The sequence below is a fragment of the Lycorma delicatula genome, chromosome 11, assembly GCF_047948215.1.
Source record: "Lycorma delicatula isolate Av1 chromosome 11, ASM4794821v1, whole genome shotgun sequence".
NCBI classification, from domain to species: Eukaryota; Metazoa; Arthropoda; class Insecta; order Hemiptera; family Fulgoridae; genus Lycorma; species Lycorma delicatula.
In genome coordinates this window covers 47,730,268-47,743,849 of record NC_134465.1, presented here as the reverse complement: position 1 = coordinate 47,743,849, position 13,582 = coordinate 47,730,268, and the positions used below count along the sequence as shown (strand labels likewise).

Here is a 13,582-nt window from a genome sequence, read left to right as displayed (position 1 = left end):
AAAAAAACAATTGATGAACAATTTGTGTTAAAATTATAACATATTTTAAAAAAAAATAATACAACAAACATAATCCCATGTAGATATTATTTCTACCTCTTAAATGAAGACATAGAATATTAACAAAATTGTTTTTTAATAATCTGTCAGCCAAATATGATAGTGGTAATTTCTTTGAAATAAAATCTTTTGATTTTATTTTAAATAACTTTATGGGAAAACTAATGATTCAGTAACTAAAAGACTTTCTTTTATAAAAATAATATTACTCTGTTTAAAAATTTTGAAATAATATTAAATGCATACATCCTCAGTGCTACAGTCCATACAGTATTCTGGTCTCTTAATGACGATCATCTCCTTCAAATCCTTCTCAACATTATCAACTCATCTCTTCCATGGTCTTCTCTTTTAACATCACTCAGGTCTGCCAGTTCATACCACTATTGTCAAAACTCTCATAAACCCCTACCTATTCATTGTATGTTCCTAAAATTACATAATTTTTTTGCTTCCATTTTAAAACCAGTTTTGATATCCATTAAAAATCCTATGAAGCTGTTGTTTACTCAGTGCAATAAAAGTATATTTTTCAGCGTAGAGTCGTTACTATGCCTAACCTCCAGCCTGTGTTTTTTTATGTGGGTTTTCTTGCCGCAGCCTTTGGAGAGCCAGTTTCTAAGCATAAGCAGCAATACCAGTTTTGGTAAATGCCCTGAGTATTTTATTTTCAGTTACCACCGTACTTGTAACGCATTCGATAATCCATCACTTTAGAGAGCAATCTCTTTTTTTTCTGTTTTTTTTTTTGTTGCTATTACTTCACAGGATGAATGAGGATATGTATGAATGTAAATGAAGTGTAGTCTTGTACAATCTCAGATTGACCATTCCTGAGATGTATGGTTAATTGAAACCCAACCATCAAAGAACACCGGTATCCAAGATCTAGTAGTATTCAAATCCGGTGTTCTTTGGTGGTTGGGTTTCAATTAACTACAGATCTCAGGAATAGTCGGCCTGAGACTGTTCAAGATTACACATCATCTTCTGAAGTAATACCTTATGGAGGTTCCAGAGGCTAAACAGAAAAGAAAGGTGTGATGCTACTAAAACCTTCATGTTTCATTCTGAAGATGGTAGGATCTCTTTTATAGAGCCAGTACATCATTAGTGTTATCAGTGGAGAGGGGAGGTTTGTATTTAAATGAATTTGGACGCACTTTTTCCTGTCCAACAACTGCAAAATAAAATTAATAGTTGAGGTATGTATCAGGTAAATCCAATTCTTTTAATGTGTAGATAAATATTTTATTGTAGTTATAAGCTGAAAAGTAAGTGTATATTATGTGATAGTATATAATTAAAATAAAATTGGATATTTTGATTTCGTTGGGTAATTTTGCGTGTGATATGCATAAGTAATTCAGCTGTGTTGGGTTATTTTTATTAAGGTTTTAAAATGTTGTTGTTGTTTATTTTGAAGAAATTTCTTTAATATGCTTTATTAGTTTACATAAAATTGTTTTCTGCTACAATGTTTTTATTTATTAAACAAATAAATATGTAACTGAAAAAAGCTAATAATACAATTAATCATAAATGCTTACAAATACATTGATTAATAAATGTTTAGGCATTTTTATGTCTAGATCTTTGCTAATCAACAGTTTTTTCTTATCACTCTGTTTGTTTTGTTTTCATTTTTTTTCTGGTGAATGATAAGATAAGTATTACTAACAAATACTATATTAAAAAAAATAAATTGGACATTGATGATATAACAACGTGACTGTGACTGATATTTACTAAACATTAAAAAATATTCAATTTAAATTATTAAAAAATGAAAATCGCTGATATTATTATAAAAATTCTTGCAAACTTTTTATCGAGTGATTTAAAAATTAATATCTCTGATATAGGATATATAAAAAAAGGCAGTGAAGGTAGAAGAGCAGTTCTTTTAGTTACTGTAGATTTAATTAATACAACATATGGTGGTAGGGAAGTACTTAAAATAATTGCGAAACATTTACCTGTGCCTGATGATCAAAAATTTAAGGTAGGTAAATAGATTTTTGTAACTGAAATTATAGTTTTTATTCTATTATCTAGGATTTTTTATTAGTATTATTATTAGATGGTTCTGCTACTCAAATGATTCTTATCCAGTCTATGACTGATAATTGTTACAGCAAATTACATGATAACAGTCATGCAAGCAAATATAATGCAAAAGTAAATACACTTGTATCTGAAACTAGGTGCAGTTGTATTTCAAATAAAAAATTTATGTGTGTGTGTGTGTGTGTGTGTGTGTGTGTATATATATTATACACACACACATATACTGTATATATATATATATATACAGTAAATATTGTTTATAGTGATTTCCAACGGACCAACGATTTTAGGTCATCACAACCGAAATTTAGCTATCTTAGTTGTACTACTTTAATATGCCATCTACACGGGTATTGTAATACAACAACAATAATAATAATAATAATTTATTTTCATAATAAAGCAATATAAAAAAAAAATGCAATAATAAATACAAATACGGTAGAATAAAAGAAGATAGAGAAAAATTGTAAAAATTATTTTTTCTACAAAAAGTCGGTTATATTGCTTTTGTTGTTGTATTACAACATTTTGTGTTATAATACAGTTTTTGAAGGTTCTTTTCTAAATCAAAACAAACACTCTTTTTTCCTCATTAGAAACTTGTGTCAAATTAGAAACCGGCATACGGTTTTCATTGCCGCTAAAACATATGGAAGATTTGGCGGGTTGATGTCTTCATCGTTACCTTTGTTGACATTATCTAAGTTCTCATCTATTTCTGCTAGTACTGAAGCCACTACATCATCTGTTACAGTTTCATGCGTTTCTAAATCTTTGCCAACATCTTGATAATCATCAAACAATGCATTTGACAACGGTTGATTTTGCACAGTTATTGCTCCATTCCACTAAAGATTCTAATTCACATGCAACGTCAGTAACTTCTCCAGCCTGTGGTCAGAATAGTTATTTGTGTTTCTTTTTTTATCTAAATCCTGAATCATTTGTAAAATTAGGTGTTTTTTGTAGTAAACGTTTACAGAGTTGATCTAAAGGCTGTCAGACTGCTGTTGTTTTCAATGGTAAGAACAGTAACGTTATACAGTGAAGATTTTTGATGTGTGGATGAGCCGGACACATGTCAATGAGCAGCAGTATTTTGTCATTTTCAATCTTTAATTCACGGCCCCATTTTCGTAACCGAGGCGTAAAGGATGACTGTGTCATCCAAGCTTTCTTGTTACTTTCGTACATAACAGGAAGCGATTTCAAATACTTTTCTCTTTTCTCAGAAGGTTTTTTTTTTGTCAGTTCCAATCATATTTGTAGCACTTAGTACTGTTAGTCTTTCTTTTGATAATTTTTCACCCGAACACGTTCCGCCATTAAACGGAAGGTTCTTTCTGGCGTCAGTTTACAAAAAGACCGATTCATCAGCATTACAGATTTCTTCGTCCGAATAGCCTTCTTTTAATTTTGGCCTAATGGTTTCTAACTATTTTTCTGACACACTGGTGGTAGCTACTGCAGTCTCGATACTTATTCTCCAGTCCGCATGCCTGTGCAGAAAACGACCCTGATGAACTGGGATTACATCAGTAGCGTTCACTCAAGCCACCAACAATCTTATAAATGATCAATCGATGATCGCTTGAGCAATCAATAGCCATCTTCTAGTCTCTAACATTGACAGGAATAAACTTACTAACGGTAACATTGATGTTCGTTCCACAAAACAATCGACGCCCATCTACCATACCTGCGTAGGTGGGCAACTCACCATGTAAATAAAATACAAGTAAGTTATATTGGGCTAAAAATCCCTCAATTAATTCACCGTGGTGAAAGCAATTTGCCACATTAGTGGACTTAGCGTTAACATCCGTACCAATAAGAGTAAGACTATGACCAGAGAATCTGAGAATTCTATCCCAGACGTCAAGATGACGATCAGCAGGATCGCTGTACTGAAAATATGAACTTGCAACATACAGATGCAAGTTCTGAACATCTAAACGAACAACAACGTGATGATTATCTGACAGCTGCTGTTATTAGACACAATGAAGCTCCCTTCTGCAATAGCAGACACACTGTCAGAACCGCAGTAGAATTGTTTCCAATGATAAAAATCTAGCAGATCACTAGATACAACATATGGATGCTGCAGAAGAACCAGGTCCAAACCTTTTTATTTATTTTGTTTAACCTCCGAACCACCGTTAGGTATTGCTTCAAAGTATGAGATGAATGATTTGCATCGTGTGTGAAAATGCCATGTCTGACCGGGATTCGAACCCGGGACCTCCGGATGAAAGGCCGAGACGCTACCACTCGCGCCAAGGAGGTCGGCACATCCAAACCTCTACGCAGAGCAACCTCACCGAACTCAATCTGAATAATTTAAACATCTGCGCATTTAACTGCCCGAATTTAACCATTTAACGCTAAAGAATTCATATATATATATGTATATATCGAGAGTCTTCCGATAAAAACCACAATCTTTAATATTAGCAGAGTGCTTGGAATTCTTAGTAGCACGTTTGCAATTCGCACAAGTTGGATCCTCCGACTTCTTAAGACATCATCGTGTCCCTCCTCACCATAATGTGCACACACTGCTGTCAGTTGTTTACAGAACTTCGTTCTGTGTCTATACTGGCAGCACTTGAAACAACGTTAGACATCTAAGTAATTCTTGACCTTACATGAAGAAGAGTCAACAAACAATCTGCTCCGTAACGAAGCGTTTTCAGAGATCAGGACTCACCTCAAACACAAACTGGTAGCGCGCTGCCTTGCAGTTATCAGTTTTAAATAGCAATCGACAGACTTGAAGTCCGCCTCTGTCATGTGAGTATTTTGCTCTCGGATGAGAGTCATCAACTCCTCCTCACATACACGTCGATCTATGTCATAAACTATGACCCTCGGACGTCTTCTCCTTTTGGGGTCGACTTTCAGGTTGGATTTACCGACTTCGAGGGATAACTTTGACTGAGACAACTTTGATAGTTTGCTTGTCGTCAGCAACGACCACTAACCCCTTTTTCGTTTCACGTATATTACGAATTTTTAGGCTTAACCTCTTTTGACGAAGGACAACCTGAAATTTCATCCTTCATCTCCTTACTCATCTGTTACCCCCCCTCTTTTAAGTTGACGAAAATGACTTCCGGTTGCTCACGGGCCAGGTTGGCCTCCCGTTTCTCTCAACACCTCAGCGTAAGGCATAACCACAGGAACTGAAACAATTTCTTTAACCACCTCCTTCCTCACTTTTGGCAGGCTTAGCAGCTGAGGTCTCTTATTCTTCAGCTAGGTCAGTGATAACTGATTTCTCTCAATCCAGAGATAGCCATTTTTCGAGAACCAATCAAACCACATTTGTGATTGTCTAAAAATTGCATGAATGAATCATATCGTTCATTAAACTCCGTCAATGAGCGGAGCTGAACTACTCTCACATCCTATAGCCTTACTAAACTCGCGTACAAGATCGTCCAGTTTGGCTCGGTTAGAAACAACCGACACTCCAGCCCTGGACTCGTTCTCCACCGAAGAGGTGGACGAGTCATCTATCCGTACCCCAGCCATCCTTCACCAGTAGGAGTGGGTTGTTTACCCTGCTTCTCCTTACCAGACATATTATCAACTGATCACCTAATAAATGAAATAAACACTGAAATATTGTACGAGTCGTTTATAACCTGCAGACAGACCGTCCACAATGTCAGCACAATTTAAACAACGAACCAATCTAGACAAGGCAATATGGCCGCCAAACACAACGACCACTCACAATGAGGCAATGTGTCCGTTGCCAACGTAAACAAATTACACTCTTGACTCATAAACAACTATCCGTAAAATTACACTAATTTTAAATTAATAACTAATTAACAATACTAATCAAAAAGTACCTCCTAACAAAACACTATACAAAAAAAAAGCAACTAAAAGAGGCGAAATCCAATAAAGAACCGCCAAATAGTCTATGGACCAGATAGCCTAGGCTACCCAAGCTACCAAAAATAATTAACACTGAAATAACTTCCAAAATATTGATAAAACAACTAAATCTTTCCTAACTATAGTAAAAAAAAAACTCACAAATACAATATTATAATTCCACACAAACAAACTTGTATGGTTGGAGCTGGCTTCGGCAGTATATATACTAAACAAAACACCAGCTCGTTTCTTCAGATTAATTACAATTAATTTTGATTCAGATATCGTTTAATGGCCTACATTGATATTGCTTTCTCTTTCTTTTTCCTGTCTAGCCTCCGGTAATTACCTTTCAAATAATACTTCAGCGGATGATATGTATGAGTGTAAATGAAGTCTAGTCTTGTACAGTCTCAGTTCGACTATTCCTGAGATGTGTGGTTAATTGAAGCCCAACCGCTAAAGAACAACGCTATGCACGATCTAGTATTCAAATACATGTAAAAATAACCGATTTTAGTAGGACTTGAACGCTGAAACTCTCGACTTCCAAATCAGCTGATTTGGGAGATCAACCCGATGGGTCGGTATTGCTTTCTCGTGTCACCGAAACGCCACGCTAACCGCTCTTTTGGTTGATTTAAATACTCGGCAAGTAAGTTTTTATTTTATTGCTTTTATAACAAAAAAAGGCGATTCACACGGCTGTACGTAGTTGATGTGATTTGTTTCCAAACGGTATTGTATATTTTAACCAGTGATTATTTAATTTCCACATTCAAAAATTTCGTGTTTTTCTGAAAGAAATGATTGTACATTTACTGTATCAAAATACAGTAGTTAATTAACAGATTAATTTTAAAATAATGTAATTTGAACAACATTGAGTAGTACTCCTGACCCAAGAGATTAAAGTTAAATCAACATTTTTTTCAGAAAACTGTGCAGCAATTTTTGTAACTATAATATTCTTCATCTTTTGTAAATTTATCTTAGCAATATTAATTCTCCAGCCATATTCTTATCCTGTTGAAATGACGTCTTATGTTCAATGATTGAGAAATATATGAAGCCTCTCAGATGTAGACAGTAAGCCAACACAATACAATGTCAATAAAAATATCTCTTAATAAGTTACTTCAACGTGGATTATATTTTTTTGTCCAAAAAATAACGTTATGTATTATGTTTCAGAAATACTTTAGTAAAGAACTATTTATGTATAGATACGCTATTCCTGAGTATATTAGAGTACAAAGACAACAAAATATTGGTGAAAATCCAATACCTAATGTATTTCCTCAATTTTATGGTGGAAGTATGATAGCATCAGTTTTTCTCATAAAACATTTAACTTCCGATGGTTTTATTCTAGCAGATTTACTGTAAGTATAATAAGTTATAAATGAAATAATTACTTGTGTTGTATGATATGGCTATCATGTCCCAGGATTTGATGTGTATAAATAGTAATAATTGTTTTATCGTTGATCGAGATATTCTCAATGAATCAATCACATATATTCAACAAAAAAAGAATTTAACTAGGTAGTCCACATGTGGGATTGGTTTTAGCTAGTCGACTTTTACGATATACATCTACATAAAATTGAAACCTGTCAATCTTAAATTTCTCATTTGACTTAAATAATCTCCAACAAAACGTATTTAAATTTACAAGATTATTGGAATAGATTACTTTTTTTTTAAGAGCAGAATGACTAAAATTTGTGAAGAGGTTGAAAATACATGTGTTGAATTTCTGATAATTTCCAAAACATATTAAAACGCCAGAAGTATTAATAATAAAACATTTGATACCTAAATATAAAGATGAAAATAGATGATATTAAGATATGCCAGGATGTGGCGTGACGTTTTATACGATTAGATGAATCGACAAATCACTATATGACGAGTATGACAAATGTGTACCACAAATAGCCATTCTGAAATCAGAATTACTAAACAATATTAACAGAGTTGAGATGTTTGTATTTTAATGTGAACAAACAACTAAACAGTAACTGATGCAGTGAAAGAGTGTAGGATCATCAAAAATTAAAAAAGTGAAATTTAAGGCTATGATCATTATTCTTATCAGTATCAAAAATATCATGACAGAGTGGATAACTGGATGACAATAAAGATATCCAAGGTGGTACTGTCTAAGCAGTGCAAAAAAATATTACAAGGAAGTGGTCAAATTTATTCAGTCTGAAAACTGATTTCTCTATGAATACAGGGCACCTAGATATCCTGCCTTGTATGCTTAGTTTTAGTTAGAAACAGCATAATGATTTTGAATATTCTCCCTTATTATCAGATCTAAAACCCTGTGACTTCAATTTATTGCAAAAATCAAGAATTTGCCAAAAAAACATTTGATCCATTAAATGTAAAAGAATAACATAGCTGAAAACTTTACACGTTTATTCAATAAGCTTATGCCTGGAACTTTGTAGCTGGACTTCATCAAATAATGAAATAGAAGTACATTTGGGTATAACAGTCACTACCCAAATTGTTTGAATGGGAGGTATTTTGAGAACATCAGTTGTCATGGTTCCATATTATCAGACACTCAACAGCCCCAAAATAATCACATTTAGCTCGTAAGATTTGTCTAGTTATTCAGAAAAGAAAAGTGTATTTAATTCTCTACAACAGCCTCATATAGTTCCACTTACCTTGTAAAATGGGAGTTTAATGTGGACTAAACAAATCTCTTTCGGATTGTTATTATTGTGCCGTAAAGTACGGAGTAAGGTTTAGCTTGGCTTCCCCGGTGGTTGAAGTTGAAAGCCTGACTGGGACTGAGAGCTTCTCCGTCATCTTTTTACTCTCTTCTTCCTTTTAGGATGTTATCTGAGAGCAACCGTCGATGACGTTCTGACCAGGTCATGTCATTAGTTTTTTATTTAGTTGCCAAACTATAATTGGAAGACTCATGATTAGTTTGGTTGACAGACATTAATAGTTCCCTGCATATCATTTGGCTACATAAAAATTATCCTAGTCAAACGCATTGTACTAGACTGATTGCACAATGCAATTTTAATTGCCTGAAATATTGTTCAATGAGCTTTTATTTTTTGTCTTCAGTCATTTGACTGGTTTGATGCAGCTCTCCAAGATTCCCTATCTAGTGCTAGTCGTTTCATTTCAGTATACCCTCTACATCCTACATCCCTAACAATTTGTTTTACATATTCCAAACGTGGCCTGCCTACACAATTTTTTCCTTCTACCTGTCCTTCCAATATTAAAGCGACTATTCCAGGGTGCCTTAGTATGTGGCCTATAAGTCTGTCTCTTCTTTTAACTATATTTTTCCAAATGCTTCTTTCTTCATCTATTTGCCGCAATACCTCTTCATTTGTCACTTTATCCACCCATATGATTTTTAACATTCTCCTATAGCACCACATTTCAAAAGCTTCTAATCTTTTCTTCTCAGATACTCCGATTGTCCAAGTTTCACTTCCATATATTTTTTTGGTAGTTTGGCCTTTTTGTCAGCATTACAAAACTGTGTCTGATACATCATCTGTACTTAAATATTGATTTTATAGGATGGGTATACCATAAAAGGGCTTTAAGCCTGTTACATCATTCTTCACCACACAAGCTGTGTGGTTGATAAAATTCCCTTCTTATAAATTAAAATCTACTGGCACACCTGATTCTATAATTTCTTTTATAAAAATTATGTATTTTTACGGCTAACATGACTTATGTTAAAAACATTATAAGGCATGGCTTATGATTTAACATTATAAGATTTCTATCAATTTGTTTTAAGTATTTTTGGAATATAAATAAATAATTAGAAACTGCAGCACAAGTTTATTTCATATCATAGCAGCAAATTAGCAATTTTTGGCTCAAAAATCTATTACATGTTGTAAGTTATATAAATAATAATTTAAACAATGTATGTGTTCTACTTTATTAATTATTAATGCAAATAATAAAATAGTAAAACAGAACTCAGAATATATAGATAAATAAAAAAAAGAAAATAATTACATCTGATCATACACTGACATATCAAATTTTATGATCTCAAGGCTCAGAATGTAAAACAAGGATATGGTTGAAATTTCTCATAATAAAGCTACTATAACATAAATAATTAAATAATCTGCAAATATTTTTCCTGTGATAATTTTATTGAATTAGTTGACTATACTTATTTAACACGACATATTTGTTAAATAAGTATAGTCAACATAAACATATAGTAAACATATTTGTATAAAATAAATGGCAGAATAGCTGAAAGCGATCTAGCAAATTAAACTGGAATTTGGTAAGCTGTTTTTTAAAATTATATCTAATTTTATTACAGCAGTAATAATATAGTAATTTATAATAATTTTCATTAATGCTATGAGTATTAACCACTTATACCTTTTATAACTAATTGTGTAGTTTTTTATGTAACAATTATCAAGGTTACCATCTGAGTTTTGCTTGAACCGTTCAGGCAAGTGCTAGGGGGGAGTTCCTATTGTTATTCTTGCAATAGCATACCTACCTTTTCTAGATTGTTTTATTATGTATTGATCAGAATAAAATATTTATTTAAAAATTTTTAAGAGTTCTGTTTTATTAGTCAATGCACACATATTAAAAAAAAATTATGATAAAAACTTTGGACTAAAATAAAAAAAAAAACATTTACAGAGAAAATTACGACGTGGTTCACACAAAACTAGTAATTGATAAAATTTCACTGTTTCATGCAACTGGAATCGCAATAAAAAAACAAAATGCAACAAAATATAAATCTTATTTAGAAAAATTAGCCAAGCCAAGTATTCCACCCCATCATAGTGAAAGAATACAACGAAGTAATGAAAAGTTCAGACGAGGAATTAAAGAAGTACTAGTTAAAAATGATAAATTAAGTAAATATTATGAAAAAGTTGATAAATTAATACAAAAAATTGATGAAAAATATATAAGAGAACCAAGAGAACCTTTTTCAACGATGACACATAATGATTTATGGATAAAGAATATATTTTTTAGGTATAATAAAAGTGAAGTTGAGAAGAAAATGATTCCAACTGAAGTAAAATTTATTGATTTTGAGTATTGTAAATTTGGTTCACCTTTTCGAGATATATCGCACTTTATATTTACATCGACATTACCACATATACAAGCAGATTTTTATAATCTTACAATTTATTATTACAATAGTCTCATAAAATATTTGAAATTATTAAATTGTAGTTGTACAGATTTTACAATAGAGAAATTTGATGAAGAAAGGAAAAATTTTGGATGGATAAAATTTAAACATACATTATTATTTATAATAAAAAGTGAAAGATTAAACAATAAAAATGAAACTGCTAAAAAATTGCACCATTTTTTAAAAACTGTTGACAATAACGGATGGTTATAATTTTACTGATTTAAAAAAAATTAAAGTATAAAATAGAACCTACTTTATTATAAATTGGTTTTGTTAGAGCAAGATCGAATCTTTAAACAGAAGCAAAACATGAAACATAGCCACTTAATTAATCAATTCACTCTCTGGTAACAATACTGGTTGTTTTAGTTTTTATCAAGGTAAAACAATGTAGATAGCTCTGATTCAATATAAGGTAAAAACTAATAACTTACAGCTACACTATACACTTGATCATCAGATATTCCAATGCTTTCCCTTTTAGTGAATAAATTTCCTTAGTATTAACAATCAGAATTTCTGCTGTTACTTTGCACAAACATAATACAAACATTCATAACTTTTTAAATATGTAATTATCTCACAGTAAACCTAGAACATTAGCATTATATTTACTAAATTCAATGTCTGCATTGTGTAACCTAATAAAAAATTAATCTATGATTTGCCAATAACAAAATGGTATTTTAAAAGAGCAAAACCAAACAACAATTGCAACTAAATTTACTTTTATAAACTGTTATTGAATGTAACAAGAATTGTGTAATCAAACCATTAGAATATCTTTTCTCATAAAGATAAAAAAGTTGTATCCAAATCATACATTGTATTTTTTTATTCATCAATATTTATAGATATCTCTGAAAGATATTACTGCACAATTGGTGGAGATGATCTATATATTACCTGCAAAATGTGATGTGAGGTATTTGGCAACAAGAAAACATATACAAAACTTATATTTTTTAAATGACCACCACAAAAAAATGACACCAGTGGAACAAAATTTTTAGATAAACAGGCATCCTCCTAAATCAATCATGTCCAGGACGACCAATCAGTATATGATAAAATCAGTGTGGAAGAGACTGTACAGAGTCATTAGTCATTCAAATATTCTCAACATCTATGCTTTATTGGTTATAAAATTAATGTTTCATAAAATTTATTCTCAACCAAAAATATTTAGTTTTCATTTCTAAATGTCTAGTATTTTGTAAGAAATTATTGTTTACATGGTCCATCTTGTAGTATTAAAATATATCAGGACCAGTAAATGACATTTAAATACAATTTTTTGAATCTTACAGCAAAATACTCAGATGAAAATACTCTTTATACAAAGAATTAAAGAAATATATATACACAGTACAGGTCAGACTCCATCTGTCACATGCAATTTGTTGTATCATCTATGATCTTATTTAGGCTTTTGTTTTTTCATTTCAAATAGTTTGTTAATATAGTTATTTTACAAAAAAATAACTACAAATTAATTAACTGTAAGTAAAACACTGCCATAAAATTAATATGAGGATCAAATATATAATGGATTTTTGTTTGTAGTATAGAATAAAAACAAATTTAATGTTTTTCTACATAGTCTCCCTGAAGTTCTATACATTTTTCCCAAATTGTGGATTATCCCGAGTGCTGACAGCTATGTGAGGCCTGACATTGTCATGAAGGAGAATCACATCTCTGATCAGCCAATAGCGCCTTTTATTCCTGTAGATGACCTTCAATTTGTCAAGAACTGGCAGTGTGCAGCATTCACAGTGTAACATTTGAGGGGAAAATCGATAAGTAATATGCCTTTCAGGCCCAAAAGACAGTTGCAAGGACTTCTCTAGCTGAGGGACAAGTTTTTGCCTTTACAGTTCTGATGCCACTTCATACTCACAAATTTCAACTTGGGAGTGCAGTGATGGACCTATGTCCCATACATTTATTTGGTACAAAAAATTATTTCCCTCTCATTTCATTTTCAATGAAGTCACAGATCAATTGAATGTTGTCATTCGTCACAATTATCCTTGAACATCTATTGTGACTCATTTTCTACAGCTTCATTCCCTCCTTTAAATCTGCCCTGTCGTAGACTTGGGTATATGACATCATACCCCAAACTACACATGCGATCTAATCAAAATTTCAAATTGTTTGATGCCTCATTTGTGAGAAACTTAATGATAATACATTGGGCAACCGACACTGGAACCTCTTGCTCTGATATGATGCTACTGACCAGAGAGATGTAAATACCGAGTTGGGTGGAGTGTCCATCCTTTCCCCACACCTCCACTATCAATATCCATCCACACTAGCTCACTCGTGTTT

The 13,582-nt window shown here is 32.2% G+C and overlaps 1 protein-coding gene across 1 annotated transcript; it reads left to right on the top strand.

Annotated features, from left to right (window-relative positions):
- The first annotated feature begins 1,796 nt into the window (after positions 1-1,796).
- Positions 1,797-11,452, top strand: LOC142331935 (uncharacterized). The gene is made up of 3 exons (XM_075377988.1): positions 1,797-2,065; positions 7,225-7,415; positions 10,723-11,452. The coding sequence occupies exons 1-3, from the start codon at positions 1,847-1,849 to the stop codon at positions 11,450-11,452; spliced, it is 1,140 nt and encodes a 379-aa protein (XP_075234103.1). The 5' UTR covers positions 1,797-1,846.
- Positions 11,453-13,582: the final 2,130 nt, after the last annotated feature.